The sequence below is a fragment of the Pyrus communis genome, chromosome 4 (genome assembly GCF_963583255.1).
Source record: "Pyrus communis chromosome 4, drPyrComm1.1, whole genome shotgun sequence".
NCBI lineage: Eukaryota > Viridiplantae > Streptophyta > Magnoliopsida > Rosales > Rosaceae > Pyrus > Pyrus communis.
Window position 1 is genome coordinate 8,181,292 of NC_084806.1, and position 18,889 is coordinate 8,200,180.

The 18,889-nt window shown below is 40.7% G+C and overlaps 5 protein-coding genes across 5 annotated transcripts; 1 reads left to right on the forward strand and 4 right to left on the reverse strand.

The window, feature by feature from the left end:
• Positions 1-1,673: 1,673 nt before the first annotated feature.
• Positions 1,674-5,538, reverse strand: LOC137730955 (cation/H(+) antiporter 19-like). The gene is made up of 3 exons (XM_068469975.1): positions 4,989-5,538; positions 3,831-4,832; positions 1,674-2,980 (listed from the first exon to the last, which is right to left on the reverse strand). Exons 1-3 carry the CDS (start codon positions 5,175-5,177, stop codon positions 1,718-1,720), a joined length of 2,454 nt encoding a protein of 817 aa, XP_068326076.1. The 5' UTR covers positions 5,178-5,538; the 3' UTR covers positions 1,674-1,717.
• Positions 5,539-5,686: 148 nt separating this feature from the next.
• On the reverse strand, positions 5,687-7,661 carry LOC137730954 (large ribosomal subunit protein uL18c-like). The gene is made up of 3 exons (XM_068469974.1): positions 7,389-7,661; positions 6,538-6,699; positions 5,687-6,081 (listed from the first exon to the last, which is right to left on the reverse strand). Exons 1-3 carry the CDS (start codon positions 7,563-7,565, stop codon positions 5,932-5,934), a joined length of 489 nt encoding a protein of 162 aa, XP_068326075.1. The 5' UTR covers positions 7,566-7,661; the 3' UTR covers positions 5,687-5,931.
• Positions 7,662-8,297: 636 nt separating this feature from the next.
• Positions 8,298-12,953, reverse strand: LOC137731913 (DEAD-box ATP-dependent RNA helicase 50-like). Its single transcript, XM_068471173.1, has 8 exons — positions 12,529-12,953; positions 11,705-12,336; positions 11,014-11,208; positions 10,389-10,576; positions 9,565-9,778; positions 9,143-9,274; positions 8,814-8,989; positions 8,298-8,678 (listed from the first exon to the last, which is right to left on the reverse strand). The coding sequence occupies exons 1-8, from the start codon at positions 12,815-12,817 to the stop codon at positions 8,441-8,443; spliced, it is 2,064 nt and encodes a 687-aa protein (XP_068327274.1). The 5' UTR covers positions 12,818-12,953; the 3' UTR covers positions 8,298-8,440.
• Positions 12,954-13,743: 790 nt separating this feature from the next.
• LOC137732223 (rhomboid-like protein 14, mitochondrial) lies at positions 13,744-15,596 on the reverse strand. The gene is made up of 2 exons (XM_068471524.1): positions 15,239-15,596; positions 13,744-14,771 (listed from the first exon to the last, which is right to left on the reverse strand). The coding sequence occupies exons 1-2, from the start codon at positions 15,449-15,451 to the stop codon at positions 13,980-13,982; spliced, it is 1,005 nt and encodes a 334-aa protein (XP_068327625.1). The 5' UTR covers positions 15,452-15,596; the 3' UTR covers positions 13,744-13,979.
• A 395-nt stretch (positions 15,597-15,991) lies between these two features.
• LOC137731523 (F-box/kelch-repeat protein At1g16250-like) lies at positions 15,992-18,789 on the forward strand. Its single transcript, XM_068470648.1, has 4 exons — positions 15,992-16,482; positions 16,598-16,719; positions 17,053-17,628; positions 17,998-18,789. Coding segments are annotated over exons 2-4 (1,161 nt in total). The 5' UTR covers positions 15,992-16,482; positions 16,598-16,717; the 3' UTR covers positions 18,581-18,789.
• Positions 18,790-18,889: the final 100 nt, after the last annotated feature.

Below are 18,889 nucleotides of genomic sequence, written 5' to 3' on the forward strand. Positions count from 1 at the left end.
CACTTCATGGGCTGAAAGAAGTTGCATTTAACTGTTTTTGCGATTTGGTTTACCGCCTGCGTGACAACAACTGTAATAGTTTTTGTTCATAAAGAACGCGAGGGAACGGAAATTGACACAGCGTTGCTGAAGAATGTGTTGGATGTAGGACAGGTTCAACATGTTGCATGCCAGGTTCAAAGTCGTCGGAGATTCCAGCAAAATTTTGATATAAATTGAACTTGATCATTTCAAATTACAGATTGTTTAATAGTTCATATAGAAAAAATCAACTTTTTTTAAATAATGAATCAATTTAGTAAATGATTTGCACTCAGTGACTAAAACGAATAAGAACTTGATAAGAAATTGTTGATCCTAAAAACTACCAAGCTTAAGTGGTACGTAGGCCGAGTAATTAATAAGCTAACTACGTCATTTGGTTATGTGCGGGACGTGCCAACTCGTTGGCCGAGTTCAATCGGGGAGTAAAATATGTTGATGTGGTGTTGGGCACGCTGCTGACTTCTTGATCTTGCGACTGTGGCCGAGGAAGGAACACGTCTTGGTCTTCGGGTTCTAGAGCTTGAAGACAAGGTTGCTAGTTCTGCAAAGTTCAATTTTAAATTCGGCTTTCAATGTGCTGAATGTAGTAACCTGGTAACATCTCACTTCGTTAAGAAGGCTGATGAGATGACCTCTACCAACAAGCATTCAGAAATCCTTGTTGACCGAAACGTGGATAAATAACCAGTCAATCTTCAATCAGATTTGTTGAGAAGTTTTGTGCAGGGTAATGTGTGTGTTGATTTGGGAAGGACCCTCTTAATCGTATGCCGCTTGGTATTTATACAGACCTGCATGCAAACCGGTCTCAATTGCACAGTGACTAGTCTTTATTTGTTGCTGCTGACCACGCACTTATCCCGTGCATAATTACAATAATAAATGAAGTTCTGAAAACTTTATCTCAAATGCACATAAGTCCACGCCTTATCACATCAATCAAAGCATGATCCCATCTTTTCCCTCATGACATTCTGTACAATCTTTTTCAAAGATTCAATCCTAATTGCGTTATCACCATCGTTCAAAATCCACGTGTTCCTTTGTAGAAAAACCTGATGCAGTCCCACTTCATCTCCGCATCTTGTATGCAATCCCAGCTTTTACTGGATGTGATAATGCATGCAATTTCATTAATCCCATTTAATTAAAATACTTGACATTGGCCAAGATACTCGGTGGCTATGATTCTTCCATATTGTTTGAACTACTCCGTGCTTGAATTATTGGAAGATAGTGTCCAATACACTTCAAAACTCCAATAAGAGAATCCCGAACAGACCCGTGGAGAAAGAAAGTTCCTTGATTTCAATCTGCACTCTTCAAGCTCATTTTAATATTTTCACAATATAATTACTACAATAATCCAATAGTAATATCTAAAATAAAATATTAGAAACAGGCCACTAATGCCTAATTGGGTATAAAGTTGATTACATTCCAACGTCTAGAATTCTTCATAATCATCCGACGGTCTCGATTGTTTAAATCGAAAATATAAAATCAGATCTAAACAGAAATACAAGTAATTAAATTTTGACTATAGAATATAGATCGTTTCCTAATTGAATATATAATCAAGGATTGGAAAGGTTAATAAGGTTCTTATTTCTGCTTTATAAATGGAATACTCAATTAATTATTCATCTCTCGCACATTTAGAAGCAAACGATCAAGCCATTGGTGTATCCGGCATCTCATAGTCAGCTTCCTCCACCACAAGCGGCTGCGACGACGTGGGATTATACTGTTGAAACACCACAACGGACGCTGTGGACGAAAAGTCTGACGACGCCAAGAAGCTTCCCACCGGCCCCAACTCCGCGCAGTCACTCGAACTGTCCACCAACGGCGCCGTCGGAGGCATTCTCCCCACAATAAACAAATTGACATTTTTAGCCATCGATTTCAACACGACACAAATCTCCGCCTTGCTGTCCACCACCTTCTCCTCGTACAACATCGACGGCTCCCCGCCGCCCTCCTTATTCCCACTATTCTTCATCACATTCATGTACTCCGCTAAAAGCGACTCGTCGTCCCCCTTCTGGTCGCCGCCGCAGTCTTCCTCTTTCAAAATCCCCTTGTTCTTGTCAGAAGTTATCCCGACCAATTTCGCGCCAAAATTCAACGTCTTTCCTTGTGGGGCCACAAACCGAATCAATGTCATCACAATCCCGGGATGCTCTGCCAGCCTCATTCCGTACGCCAACGCCTCCCTGTCGTCCCGCCCTCCGAAAAACGCCACCATAATATTATACGACACCTCGCTGGCCGAAACCTGGGCTGTTCCGCCAAGACCCCTGTCCACCAAAATCCCAACGGAGCAGGGAGCGTGTTTAAGCACACGCTCGTTGACCGATCTAAACGCGTTTCCTAGAGACTCCATGTTGCCGTCGAGCCTCTGGTGTTTGTGAAACGGGAGTAAAATCACGGCGGCATTCTTTTGGTGGGCGCTGGCGCAGATGTCCTCATGGATGTTGTCGAGGGAGGAGATGGCGGTCATGGGGCGGACCTTGACGGAGCTGAGCTTTTCGTAAGCCTCGAATGCAATGACCATTTGGTCCTTGTTGTTTTCGTCGTTTTTTTTGTTCCAGAAGGGGAGGCCGTTGTTGCGGGCCTTGTGGACCATGGAGATGGCGGAGGAGCGCTCTGACAGCTCCATGAGATGCATGGCGTAGACGGTGAGGCGGCCGCGCTTGCGGGTTCCGCGGGAGGACTCGATGAGGTTGATCACGGTGGGGATGTTGCGGGTGCTGTGGAAGCAGGCCAGCATTCGGAGCTCCGTGTCAGGGTTCTTGCGGAAGACGCTGCGGTGCTTGTAGGGGGCGCCTCGGCGTGCTGGCTTGTAGACTGCCATTACTAGTGGGGTGGTGATGAAGGTGGTGAATAACGCCATTAGGACGAAGATGGCGAAGGTTTGGTCGTTTAGCACCTGCCATGCGTACAGTGGTGACGCATAAATTAGATTGTAAATTAAAATTGTGTAATCTAATAACTAACAATATGTGGAGAGAAGTCAAGGTTTGTGTGTGACATTACTGATCACCACTATTCTAAAAATATCCGTTTAAATTCCATTTAAACATGAAAGATTGACCACCGTTCTGATTAATTCTTAAGTACTTAAAAATTAAGAAATAGTATATAAACTTGTCTAGGCGCTTCCTAAGCTGCTTAGACACCTAGACTAGGTTCATGCCCGCCGCCTAAGATCTAATTCTTTTAGAACTTTGATGAATTACTGACACAATATGAACTGACAATACTATACAATTGTAAATGTAAAATTGATTCCCCACCAATAAAAGTCGTAAGTTTACTAGATCTAAATTGACTTTCCACCAAATAATTAGCAACTGTAATGCTATGTGTATGACATTTTACCCACCCACATAAGTGAACATTTATGAAAACCTAATTTCATAGTTGACTACAATAAAATTTTCTTACCATGACTAAGTAGACACTAAATAATTTTCAATGCATGAACTCTTGTTAATTACCAATTTTTCTCTATATATACTAGGAATCCAAGAATCATTAAGATTTTTTCTTTTAATTTTATTCAGCAGAACAAATGTGTTTATACACACATCAGAATCTTAATTATTAAAAATAAATAAATTCAAAATAAGATTAACATAATTAAATAACATACTGATACAAAATTTGGTGTGTGTAGCAACACTCGTATTAGAACCATATTAGAGGTGAATGTGTTAAATTAAACCAAATTTAATTCTTTTGAGAAGAATTTAGAGTGATATAATTATAACTATAACCTTTCTATCCTTTCCAATATTGAGGACAATGAGCTCCACCAGTCCCTTGGTGTTCATCAGAAACCCAAGTGCCAACGCCTCCCTGAACGGCACCTTACACACCATCGACACCGTCACCGTCCCCACAATCTTCCCGAAAGACGCCGTGAATATAACCAGCAGCAGCAGCGCCCACGACTGCCCGCCGCTGATGGTCGCCACGTTGGTCTTCAGCCCACTCGACACGAAATATAGCGGCAGGAAAAGCCCCGACACCAGATCCTCTAGCTTCTCTATCAGCACCCCGGCGAACGGCCCCTCCTTCGGGACTATTATCCCAACCACGAACGCGCCGAACAGCGCGTGTATCCCAATTACGTCCGTCACGAAACTCGCCGACAGGACGAGGGACAACGTGATGCATATGTAGAGCTCCCTCACCGGCTCCCCATCGGGGGACCGCCTCGCCATCATGGCTAGGAGGGGTCTTAGGGCGATGACGCAGAAGCCAACGAAGCCGGCCCCGGATACTAGGACCCACACGGAGACGAGCGGGGAGGTGTTGGTTCCGGTAAGGGCGATGGCCAGGGCGAGGAGGATCCAGGCTGCGACGTCGTTCACTGCGGCGGCCGACATGGCGATGCGGCCGACGTCAGTGGTGAGGAGCTTGAGCTCGGCGAGGATGCGGGCGAGGACGGGAAAGGCGGTGATGGAGAGGGCGACGCCGATGAAGACGAGGAAGGGGCCTTGGCTGACTCCTTTGGAGACGGTGGCGCGGAGTGCGAAGGAGGTGAAGACGCCGAGAACGAAAGGGAGGGTGATTCCTGCGACGGCGATGCCTAGGGATTTCTTACCGGTGCGGCGAATGGCGCGGATGTCGAGTTCGAGGCCGACGAGGAACAAGAAGAAGAGGAGTCCGATGTTTGCCACTGTGTCCAGTACAGTCATGGCTTTTGCCGGGAAAACGGTGTGTAGAAACTTCTGGCTTCTCCCAAATGCCGACGGCCCAAGCAATATCCCTCCCTACAATTATATGTGCGTGCATGCATGAACGACAAATATATTGGGTTACAAAAGCAAAACAAAGAATGTTCTCTTACCAGACAATCTGAAACGCAACATGATTATGTTGCTAAATCGTGAATTTGAATCATTGATCAGGTTAACGAAAGAACTTACAATGACTTCGGCTATAACTCGAGGTTGCCGCAGAGGTTTAAGAAGGAATGCAAGTGTTCTGGTGAAAACAACGACCAAGACAATCTGGACGATGAGTAAGGGAATAGCAAAATCCAGGGGATTTTCGCCTTGAAACGATCCATTGGATGTTGCCTTCATGGGGGCAACCAGCGGTGGCGGCGGAGCCATCTTCAGATCGATTGAATTGGTCAGAGATTTAAGAGATCACCACACACACAATGGATCTGCCGGCCGCACCAACATTCCAGTGAGTAGAAATCAATTGATGGAGAAATGAACCAACTCAAATTTTCTTTTCTTTTGACATGATGAAGATAATCTCAGGACGCTAGATGCTTGACGTTGGACGGCTTACATGAGGATCTCCGGCGGTTGATCTCTGCATGTGTGTAACTGTAATTTGGTTTGATTCGAAACAGACTGTGGAGAGTGAACAGGAGAAGCTAGCACAGCAAAGGGGAGAGAAAAGTGATACAAATAAAACCAACATACTATTTATAGCAAATGATAACAAATTCAACGCTTTCTTTGCTTGGGAGTTGGGGAAGTGCCTGCTGATTCCTCCTTCCCCTCCCACATGTGGTTAATGTTAGTTTGAAAAAAATAATTTCAACCTGAATTTGTTTCAACTCCGATCTCAAATGACCGAACAAATCTCAAGTTTGAATGCAATGCCCTAATGAGTCAATCATCAAGATACAAACTAATCACCACATATAAGAATTTCATCTCCGATGCGTATAATTTTCAGGGATACAAACTGAATTGGAAAGAAAATTGACAGCGTCTCAATGTCAAATGTTCAATTAACTAGGTTACAGCAACTCTGCTTACACGTTGATACATCCTTCCATCCAAATCTTTTACAAAAACTACAAAAGGGGTACGACGGTCCAAAATAGGATTGAAGTATTTCATGATCTTAGAACTGAAGGCCGTGTTCCCTGGCTGCATCAGCAAGGGCTTGCACACGTCCATGATATGGGTATCCACCACGGTCAAAGGCCACCTTTGAGATCCCTTTCTCCAAACATGACTTTGCAATGACTTCTCCTACCTTCTTTGCTACTTCCTGATGCCACATAGCTTGAATAGATCAGGAATTTTGTTTAACAAACATCAAAGCTAGGCAACGAGTTTTATCAAATAGAATCGACATAATACCAAATCATAAACGAACGATCAAAACCTAAGCTGAACTATAAGACTTTTTTTTTATTTTTTCCAGCTGTTAAGTTTATTACTACATCATTTATGATAAATCAATGAATTGGAATTAATGTATCTTAATGTCAAACAATAAAAGACAACAGGTATAAGGAGCTGGTGATTTGATGATATGTTAACAGTTTAACTGAGAAGTACAGTTCAGAAAATAAAGCTAACGGAAAGTTTTCAGAAAATATGGCTATCTATTGATGAATTCCATCACAGAGATGTACATCTGCAATAAAGTTTTCAGACTAAAGAACTGCATGGCCTAGGAACAATATCGAACTTTATGTTCAACTGATATGTGTTAACTCACAATGGTAGGACCAGAAGTGTAGTCAAATTCTTCGGAGAGGGGTTTCTGCATCGTTGAAGCCGAAGCAAGTGTGTGCATCTTGCTATCATCAATCACTTGGACATAGATATGCTTGTGGGAGCGGAAGACAGCCAGCCTGGGCCTTTCGGGAGTCCCTTCAACCTGAAAAGCAAACAGATGCGCCATCCATAATCAGAACAGGCAAATCAACCAAATTTTTGCAAAATGATCCGTTAGAGAAGAAACTAACAGAATCAAGGGAAAATATTCCACATAAGTTCATTTGCAAGGGTAAAGTTGAGGATTCGAGAGTGCATCAATGGTACTAATAAGAAGACAATCAAAGCTTCAAAATTTAACTTTAGGAAAGAACTGTCAACAAAAAGGCAATACATTAAACTTTCCGAATGAACATAGTAGCAAAGCCTGTGGAGAATATTGGGAGGCACCACTCATGGGAACCTTGCCTTTGCTACAAGCATTCGAGTTTTTCGAACCAAGATCCTATCAGTTAAGCTAATCTATGTTTAATCTGCTACATTCAACCGGAAACTCTGTATTTGGAAACTAGAACAAGCTAACCCAATTCATGTGATGTCAATTCACGAGGAGTTTCTGGCATATGAAATTGAAGGCACCCATTTTCCTGTTCTGGACACTCTACTCAGAAACTGACAAGCAAGAGTTTCTGGGTTGGGAACTTGGGAGGGAAGACGATAAGGGACAGTTAAGAAGATACAATCCGAAGGGACAACAATTTGTGCTGTAAAATTTTATCTTGAATTATGTGGGTTGGAAGTGAAGAAATCAAATTGCGGAAATTGGAGAGAAGAAGAAGTTGGGAAAGGTACCTTCTTTCTGATACGGGTATGGCGGGCGGTCCTGTCTTCTCTTTTGGTGGTGGCTTTGGCTTCCACGACAAGAGACCGAGACTGAGGCCTTGGAGACGGAGTCGCCGCCACTCCCACGACCTGAGGACGCAGCCATAGCTGCTGAGAAGACGCTAGGAACGAAAGCGAAGCTGACATTGTACTGTATCTCTCTTTCTCTCTCTATCTATCTTCGTCTCTCGGTGCGTGTCTCTCTCCCTGAGTATTTCTAAAACCCAATTCTGCAATTTGGAACCTTATCCATCCCCCACCATTTATCCACTCTGTTATTCCTTCGTTTTGACCCTTTTTTTTCCCCAAAGCCCATGGGTTTTGTTTTATTTTTTCATTACCTTGATTGAAAAAATTTATTTTTGAGGAATAGAACATGAAATCGATGTTTTGGAAGTTTACATGGGGTAAGACTTTATATTTTTCAATGTTTTAGTGTTCTCGATGATATCGGCATGCTTATAGTTGGTTATGAAGTTAATGCATAATCAATTATGCTATGCATTTCCAGATCACTTTTTGCTACAAAGTGATCGATTCTAAATTTTTGTTTTTTGATGGAATTCTTAAATATAAATCTTCGTTCTTTGAAAGGGACGAGAAACAACATAGAAACCACCTCATTATTCGAATAAGTGAAGAGTGTGGGGCGTTAAAATAAAAACACAAAATATGTATTTGCACCTAAGATGGGAAAAATGTGGAGTGTAGATAAAAACTGTGAGCTGTCAATAAAACAAGTCAGAACTATATGTGAAAAGGCCACTTCAAATCTTTATTCTTTATTTTGGAATTTTTCGCTCAAAACGAAATGATAATTTCAGACATTAACACGTATACTACCGGAGTTGTGTAACTGCACAACCAATGCTTACACGGTTAAAATGATATTAACTTGTTGGTTAATTTAATTAAAAAAAATGAATTGCTCATATGAAAGCATATTGCACTTGTTTTCTGAAAGCCAAGCGTATGTCAAGAAAATTGGTCATGTTTCTTTTACAAGCAGGCAAAAAAGCCTTTTAGTACAAAAGCTCATATGCAGCTGGTACATCGTGCACCGGGTGACCTTTCCGGTTTCTTTCCATTATCTTTCCCGCAAGGGAGACTTGTTTCCCCACCACAAAGATGAACGCCTTACCGATTCCTCCAGCACCTCGGGCAGTTCTTCCAACACGTCGTACATACTCACTTGGATCGCGGGGGAAGTCAAAGAGTATAACATGATCCACACCAGTAAAGTCGATTCCACGCGATGCTCTGCCAAATATTTCATAAACGTCAACTTGATGTATGCTATATGACTCGTTTTTATGGAACCAGTAATGACCCAGTCTATACTTATTATGCAAAGTTCAGTACAGGAAATGATACAGAGGCAACGGAAATTGCTACCTATCAGTGCAAACCAAAAACTGTGAGACTTCCTTTGAATGAGAATTGGTGAACTCCTCCATATTTGCGAGTCTTGATCCTTGGGCCAAGGCAGAGTGGAATGGTAGAACCCGAACACGAGTTCCACTTCTGTCAAAACGTGTTAATATATTCTCAACTTTTCTGCACGTCTCAATCTGCAAATAGGCAAGGAAAAGCTAACCTGAGTACTTTCTTAAGTGAGTTGAGAAGAAATTTAGTTCCATATACATAGAATCAGAAAGGCTTGTAAATGCACACAATCCCAGGTACACGGTAAGCCATGCAAAAGGGAAAAGGTTTTGCGTTACCTTGTTGCAGAAAATTATCGATTTGGGAACTGGACTTCCCTCCACAAGCTGTAGAAGAGCAGATTTCTTATTTGAGAATGCCTTCTCTGGAGATCTTTCACTTCCATCATCTCCACTGCAATCTACAAGCACCTGGACATGAACCATGATTATCAAAATCCCGTCATTATGGAGTAACGTAAAGCTCTTCAGTTCTAATAAAATGAAATTTGATGGGAAGCTAGGAAAAAATTTGAACAAAAGTAAAACTATTAATGCAGCAACAATAAGAACACCTTTTTTCTCCAACAATTGAAGGTGATAATTTGTTCTTGACATGTTATGAAACTGCATAAACCATAGAATAAGAGCCTTCATACTCACCTCATTACCAGGATTACATTCTAGAACCATTGTATACACAACAGGATAACTATACTAACCTCTTCAAGGCCAGAGCTTATACGGTGCATTCCAGGTGCCATGACTACTTTACAATCAGGAAAGGATTCAACCAATTTGTTGTAAATTCCAAGGGGTAACGTTGCAGTCACAAAAAGATATTGCATGGTAACAGGTGCAGAATTGATTAAACTTTCCAGTGCTGCTTCAAAATCCTCATCATTAAAGAGTATATCTACCTCATCCAGTACAGCGCTGCAGCAAAGAGGTTCTAATATATTAACACCAGTAACATATATTGTCATACATTGATGTTCCACCAAACAAAAGCACGAAATACAAAACAAATACATATAGAGATTGAGTAGTCAACAACATCAACATCACCAAGAACTCCTAATCTATTATTTAAACTTCACCTAGATTAATTCTGGATGACTGAGTGAATTTACTCATCAAAGTGAAGGAATCATATCAAGGTACAACAATTTAAGACGATCTTTATTTTTGGGCGGAAATGACAATTATAATATACACAACAAAACAATCAAGCTAGGTAATAAATACAGACAATTGAAATCAAGGTTCATAGACTCCCAGAGTAGTTAAATAAATTTTATGACACTTTGACAACACAGACTACAAGAGCCCATCCAAGAAAATCCTTAGTTACTTATTCATGTCTTATGAATAAGCAAGAATGACAAACAAGATACATTGCTGCTTGATACACTCGCAAGAAATAAAAGCAGTACATTAGCGAGTACGCAAAATATGCACCAATGAAATTCAAATTACAAAGGAGCTTTAATTTATCAACCCAGAGATATACTTATACAGAAAAGTCAAAGAAAAACTGGGTTACCATCTTAGATTTGATAAGTGCACGAAGCCCTCTTTAATCAGATACATAAACCGACCAGGTGTTGCTATTAAGATATCCACACCTTGTTCTAAACTTTCCATCTGAGTTTTCTGCCGATGACCACCAGTTACAACCATAGACCTAACTGGAACCCCAAATTTTGACATTGAACGGCAAACACCCAAAACCTGCAAGAGTACACTTGCATTGTCACAAGATGATATACCATAAAGTGGGATGAAATAAGAACAAATATTCATTATATTCTTTTAAATGTATAATCTTTTGGAGCTCCAAAAGAATGAGTGAAGGTAAATCAAGAAAACCAGAGATATACAGTAAAATATACAAGTAGATTTTTTTGAACTTGTAGATTTTTCCTCCGTTCTCTTTTAAAAAAAAAACAATTCTTGTTGAGCTTGTGCTGTACTGTTCTGCTGGCAGTTATTTTAAGTTACAAATTTCTCATCTACAAACACATGCATATACATGTAGGCAAACCTCAGAGAACCAGGCCAAACAACTAAGAGCTGGCAATAAACTAATATGCTCAGAAAACTGTTGTTCAACCAGCATGAGCAAAGATCAAGATGGACAACAAATATTAAAACCAACAGCAACTGACCTGAGAAGCTAACTCAGCAGTTGGTACCAGTATAACAACTCGAGGACTCATTGACGAGGACTTGCTCAGCCCTTGAAGTTCTTCTTCCCTTATACGCTGAATTACTGGAGCAAGGTAAGCTAATGTCTTGCCAGATCCACTTTGGTCTGCTATAATAGACGTTTTCCCCTCAACAACAGGACCAAATGCCATGGCCTGCAGTTATACAAGATGTGTAACACAAGAAACTGTACTTGAAAAAATGTAACTAGGTATTCATCAAATATAAGTTACCAATACGAAACATTTTCAAGGTACATCCTTGTCTAGGTTGACTAAGCATGAACTTTTTTAGTTACCAATAGGACGGTGGAACTTGCTAACTTTTCCAAGTGAAGCAATCTCAGTATTAGAAATAGAAAAGAGACGACCCTTCCAAATAAGACGACAACAACCTAACTACACAAACATAACTAAACAAGATAGGAAGGAATCGGTGATGAAATAGAATCAAACAGCGACATATGAAAGCTGCAACAAATTAAAGATGATTCTAACAGCTTGGAATGAAATCTATAAGGTGGAAAATTATATATAATACTTCAGAGGATATTATATATGGGACATTTATTCAAGTGGATACATTTCAAACAAACAACCAAATAAACTATTCACATAATGTAAACTAAATATGGGAACAATGTTGATGTACCTGAATATGTGATGGGCGCTGGAAAAGCTGCCTCTTCAGACATTCAATCATATATTCACTGCAACCCACATCCCTGAAGGATTTTCGACTGAAAAAGTCATTGTCGGTGGAAAATTTCCTTCGCTGATTTAGGTCGGGCAACTCAGCCAAGTCATACATGGACCCTCCTCCATTGCCCCATCCTTTTGAGTGAGCAGAAGAAGAACCTCTTGGAGCTGAATCCTTTTGTCTGGCTATGTTGGTGTCAGACCTATAAGGCTTATGGTGCTCGTTTTGATTGTCAGAGATTGGCTCAAGACCATTTTCCGTCCTTTTCACAGGAGAATGGTCCATGTTGTTGGCTGTCCCCTTCCTCCGCCTCCTGTCCCTAAACTCTTTCGAGTGGGAATCACTTGAACGTCTTCCACCAAGACCGTGGGCATCTGCTTTGTTCTTTTTCCCATCAAATCCAAGTCTTGAACGGGGATTGACAAATGGTGGTGCATCTTGCACATTTACTTCATCATCACTTTCATCTATTTCTTGCTTAATCCGAGAAGGTTTCTCAGCTATAGATTTCACTCTATGTACTTTCAGCCTCCCGAAACTTTGAGCAACTCTCCTAGTAGTAGGTGCCGGTTGACGGTCATTACCTGTAAATGGTGGCACATGCTCAATTCCCACCCAAACAGGATAAACATATGTGCAGTTTGAAGCAGGACAATTATGTATGCTATAGCTACAGGTCTAATCAGACTCAAGTTGCTTAATTTCGGAAAAACCAACCAAGTATGTGAGATTTGCAGCAAAACCCAAATTGAAATTGAGGGAGAGAGAGAGAGGACCTGGATGGGTGGTAGTGTTTCTGGTGGTGGGAGTGGGAGGGGCATTTTTGTCTTGTCCGAGGACGATGAAATCGTCCATGAGGTCATAAGAAGCTTCTGCTGCAGCTATAGGGTTATCGGTGGGTCTCTGACTGAAACTGCAACTAATCCCCCATTTTCTCGTCTGATGAAGATAGAGACACTTGCTGCTGTGGGTTCCCGCCATCCATGATTCCGGTTCAAGGCGTTTTGGCCGCAGGAGGTGGTGGTGATGGTTGACTGCCGCCGGAGCAGGAACTTTGGCCAGCATTTCCACTATCTGAGTGTGAAATTGTGATAAAATGTGAAAGTGCAAGTCGTTGGAGTTGGAGTTGGATGGTGGAGGTGACAATTAACAACGGTTATCTCATTGCTGCTGCTCTGCTCCTGCTCCCCTTATCAGCAATCGAGCATCGTCTCTACTGGCTACTGTTAGAAGCCGCGCGGTTTTTAACACAAGGCACTGCCACTACATTACTGTGTCCGGCCCACACTAACCTTATTTTGGGCCTTATTTCTTCTTCTTTTTCTTGGTGTTACTGTAAGGGCCTTTCACAATCGTTTAAATGATTGTGGTACAGGAGTCAAGCATCGTGAGTTTCATATTGGTAATCTATTGTCGTTTATTTTTAAGGTATCGTATTTATGAATTTAATATATTAAACTCAAATTAAGAACCATTCTCCTAGCACTTAAATTTTCCGACCTACTGTATAAATTTAATTCCTATATTATTGATGTCACACTCAATTTTTTGGCCTTCTGTGGAAGTGTTACAGGGGGATCAAGCTTAATTTTATTCTTTGAAACCAATTATTCTTAAAATGGTCAATTTGCTCTCTAAAATTTTATTTTAGCCGATTCCTTCTCTGAATTATTATTTTAGTCGATTCCCTCTCTGAATTATTGTAGACAAGGCTCCTTGCACCCATTTGCTCTCCGCAAATAGTTTCGTTCTCTTCGTAATTTGATCGACGAAACTCTCTTGACCACCCATACTCTCTTACTTCCCTTTATCGTATAAACTTTCTCATCAAATCAATCTCAACCGTTAACAAATGTTTGATGATATATATGATCAGATAAATCCTCCTGTGGCCTTCATCAACTCTTTCTTCCTCTATAGAAATCAAGTAACTTTCATCAACTCTTCCTACTTATAGCATCTTGGAAGTATATATGTTCATACACAAAACATAAAAGCAGGCCATCCTACGACCATAGAATTCTCAAAGATCAGATTGCTCAAGACAACATGTTCAAAGTTTTAATCAAATGGATCGACAGAACAGCATAAGATCAGGTGCGAGCAATGATGACAGATAGAAACATTCAAATGAAATGGGAAGAGGGGAAGAAGGGGTATTTAAATTTACATGTCCGGCATTGCCAACACCACCTGGCATCTGTAACAAGCCTCATGAGTTAGGATCCTACCATCTACCAAATCTTTCCAACCTCCGCCGTCGTAACTCTTCCAAAGTAAGGTCACCGGAATAATGTGGTGATCGAGGTGAAATGCCACTGCCATTGCCATAGCCATCCCCTCTCCTATTTGTCGAACACATTTCACATACATCTAGCCAAGCAGAATTCTCATACGTACAAGCATGGCACCTCCAGAAACCAGTTACAGACATTCCTCTCTGACCCCCACCAACACGTCCTCTCCCGGATATTTGCCTCCGCGGAAACAAGCGCTGTAAAAACCTCACAGGCCATTTCAGCACACCAAAAACACCTCTGAAGATAGCAGTAAGCGGGTCAGAACCATTATATGAACCCCTCAGCCGGATATAGACAAGACCGGCAAGTATTCCACCCAAATGGCCAATAAAAGAGACACCAGGTACCAGCATTTGGGCAAGAGCTAATTCTGCCCACGCAGCATAATGTGACGGTATTGGAATTCCATACACATAACTGTTCTCGGTCTGTGAATTGAGCACAACCTTCATGGCAAAGAGAACCCCAGAAAACCCAATAGAGTATTCATAGTAGTAAGAATGGTCATAGTCGAAGAACATGAGTAGGGACTTGGAAATCAGCAGAGACATTCCTTGGGACATACCCAGCAGGACAGCAACCATGGATGCAAATTCAGCACTATCCATTGAAGATTCTAACTGGATCCCCTTCCATAACAGGGAGAGCATGTTGTAAACCAAGTGAGACTCTCCGGCGTGGTAGAAAGGCGACAAGAAGAACCGCTTCAAGTCCCCATACTGTTCAAACCAATTGCAAAAACAGCTTGCCCACATCAATGTATAACGTACCCAATTCACATATAAAATCAAAACTATACAATTTGCAGAAAAAAAAGAAACAACTTACCCAATATACAATGAACCCATTAAACCCAACTGACATATGAATCAAAACAACAAAAAGGTTGTGGCTTTCTAGAAGTTCTAACAGAAAATAATATTTCAAGTTCTATCATATACATGGACAGGACCGAAATTAGCACATTACAAACAATTTGGGGTTTTTCATAATTTAGAAATGTGAAAAATAAACTGGAAAGAGTAACAAAAAAGGGTTATTATTCACATTGTTCATATAATATTAGTAGAACAATCTAACAAAATATTACAATTCAAAATTTATTGCACATATGGAATTATTAAAAGGGCCAAAATTAAAAATTTACAACAATTTGGGGGGTTTTGAGTAAGAAATGAGAAATTACCTTGAGGATGACGTGAGGATTGAACCCGACTTCTTGAATAGATGGAAGAATATGGTCGAGAAAAGCTGGGCGCAAGTAGACGAGAGCGTTGGCGGCGATGAGTCCGGCGGTGACGCGCGGTTTCCGGTCGAGCCTGTAATACTCACTGACGGCGTGAAGTGCCAGCAGCGGCAGCATTCCGTTCGATCGCGGCCTTCGATTTCCAATCACCATTCTTGAGCTTCGAGCTGCGTTGGATTGGTTGATCTTCGAGCGCAACGGTCTCCTCTCTCGGATCGATTTGGCTTCTTGGTTCGCACGAAAAGCACCTTCCAGAGAGTCCAAGACGCTTCCGCTTGGCGGTTACAATTTTTTTCAGTTCTGTGATTTATTTTGTAGGACTCTGATCACGTGACTTGCGCGTGCATGAGAGGCTTCCGTAGTTTCGTGGGTTATGTTAAGAAATGGGCCGAACCGTAAGATTGCCCATTAACTCGTGACGCAAGCCCCGAGGCCGGCCTGCTATAAATTAATAGGAAAATTTTACCCCTATTATTATTTTTTTTTTAAACATACAATATTACCTACATTAATTGGTAAAAGAATGAATTTCTTTTCGTTGTGTCTTATGATGACCTTGATCTGATCTATCTCATCGACTCTCACTTTGATCATCAGCTTTCTTATTAATAAGGAGGAGTTATTCCTCAAAATATCATGATATAAATATACGGTATTTTGTTTTTATTAGCAACATCGTTTATATTATCAATCACTTTATTGAGATTATCTTTGTAAAAAATTTAATTAAAAACAAGATTGTTTAGTCAATCAAATATAGCAAATAGAGAAACATTTTATAATACTTTTATTATATCTGACCATATATTTTTATGCAAGTTGATGATTAAATAGTTTATAATATGAAATAATCACAATTCCACAAACATGTTGAAGAAGAACTCCTCATCCATTGATTAACCAAGTTAATACCTTGGTAGGGTTAGCGAGGGGAGTACATGATTATGTTATTCATTATGTTTACATCAACAAAAGAATATTTAGGTCGTCACGAAAAGTAAAAGAAAAAACCAATTTATCCCCAACTCCATCTTCTTCTTCATTTTTTATGAATCAAGCATTTCTGAAAGTAAGTGATGAGGGCCACAGAGGATTGGAGCCGCTGAAACTGCAAAGAAGCTAGCTTGGATTTGATTTTCTGCCCAGAATCCAGAAGGCCAACAATCCATTTACCTGCTATTTCTGTAAGTCTTCTCCCCCATTGAATTTTTTTTATTTTATTTTTTACATATTTCTCAATTTTAATGAATGAATTTTGTATTTCTGCTTAGTTATCTGAACCCCAATTCAAAATCGCAGGATATTCATCAGAAGGGTTTGATTTTCAAATTGGTATTTGATTTCTGTAGCGGAGTTGCCGATGCCCATTTCAGGTTGATAACCAAAAGGAGCCATTTTTTTTCTGGATATACTGAAAATATGTAAGAAATTGTTTCTCTCAGTTCTCAACTAACATATCAATTTTGCTCAGTAACAATGCCATGCTTAAGATTTTTAGAAATGGTGTAATGGGTCACTTCGAAATTCCGAATCTGAGCTGATGAATGAACTCTTATATGATTGTTACTACATAAAATCATTTTTTCTGTTGTTTGTTTTAGTTTTTAGTTTATATTTGGTAAATACAATTGTTGCTCTTTCAAAGAACTGGCCTTTATCTTGTCTATAGTTCCATATGCATGTAGTTTTTCCATTTTTTCGGTTTTCTAGTATTCGGTCTCAAGGATTTGGTTGGTTTATCTTTTGGAATATAGGGAGTCTTTGCACCGATGTATTATTCCTGGATTGTCTGATGATTTGGCGTTGAGATGCTTGGCAAAGTTGTCTCATGGGTACCATGGATTGCTTGAAACTGTCTCAAAGACGTGGAGAGATTTATTACGCAGCTCGGACTATGCCAACTATAAAGCTAGAAAAGGATGGTGTGGCGACTGGCTGTTTGTTCTTACAGAAGGATCTAACAATGAGTGGGTTGCTTATGATCCTGAAGCTGATAGGTGGCATCCTTTGCCAAAGATTCCCACCGCTCATGGTGACTGGAAACACTTTGGATTTTCAAGTATTGCTGTCTGCAACCGATTTTTCGTTATTGGAGGGTCCTATGCGCAGAATGATCCACCGGTTCCCCACCAAAAGTCTTTGGTAACAAATGGGGTGATGCAGTTTGATCCGTTTAAGAAACAATGGACCAGTGTGGCAAGCATGCTTACACCGCGTACTCATTTTGCATGTAGTGTTGTTTCTGGTAAAATTTACGTTGTTGGGGGCCGCAACTTATCTTGCACCCGAGGGCTTGCTCTTGCCGAGGTTTATGATCCTGTGGCTAATAAGTATGTTCCTATATTTGGCACTAATGTCTGAGATCTGATGTTACTATCACTGCTTCTGTCATTTTTACATATGGAAAAGTTTTTCGTTTTTCATTTCTTGCTATATTACATTTCGCCGTTTCTTTTTGAGCAAACTACTTCAGTCTTCCTTGAAGTTTGGTAAATTACTGACTTTTCTTATATTTATCTTGATCCCCCCCTCGTTAAAAGTGAGGCCCGACGGTATTAATAGCAGATAACCTAACGTGTACGCGTGGATGCATGTTTGTGATAATATTATAGCCAACTGATTCAGTTGTATTTCTTTCTTCTGTTTTCTTTCCTAATCTGGTAATTCTTTAATCGAGTTATGACTGTTGAAATTTTCAGATGGGAGGAGTTGCCACCCATGCTCAATCCTCAGATGGACTGCTTAGGCTTGTCATGCAAAGGCAGATTTCATGTTCTCAGTGATCAAGTAGGCCTGCCAGACCAAAATACCTCTGAGGTTTTTACTCCATCCGATGGAACATGGCGCACTGTGGAAGACATCTGGCCTTTTTCTAGGGCAATGCAATTTGCAGCTCAGGTGATCGGAGATAATCGAATATATACTGTTGTAGACTGGGGCGAGAGCTTGATTAAAACAAGGGATACTGAAAAGGGGGAGTGGTACACCATAGGCTCAGTTCCGTCGGTGATTTTTCATGATCACCCTCGGCCGCTGGAGGCTTTTGGCTACGGTTTTGCTGCCTTAAGGCACGAACTATATGTAATGGGAGGGAAGGCTCTCAAGTGGGAACAATCTGGTGCCGGGAGGTTTGACATTGTGAAGTTGGGTTTGGTGAGGGTTTGCAATCCATCGGCTAAGCCATTAAAATGGAGGGAAACTAGACCGATGATTGGGTCAGCTCGTGGCACCGTTATAGGGTGTGCATCCATGGAAGAAGAACCTTCATTTTTAACACGGTGAAGTTGTATCCCGACGATAAAATGGAGCGATTTCAGCTGACTGACTGAAATGGAAAACTTAAAAAGCCTATTAACTTTGGACTTTATTCTACTCTGTCCTCCGCATTTTCAAATCGGTTTTGAGCTTCTTTGAACTTTTAATTCATGTCAATGTTCTCAGTTAACAATTTCGTCGCAATTTTTCCTCAATTTCATCACCTACAATGCACATAACCGACTTTTAGGCGTATCACCATCAAGATACTACATTCGCAACAAAAATTAACTCTCAATTTGAAATTATTTCGAGAAGAATTGGAACTTACACATC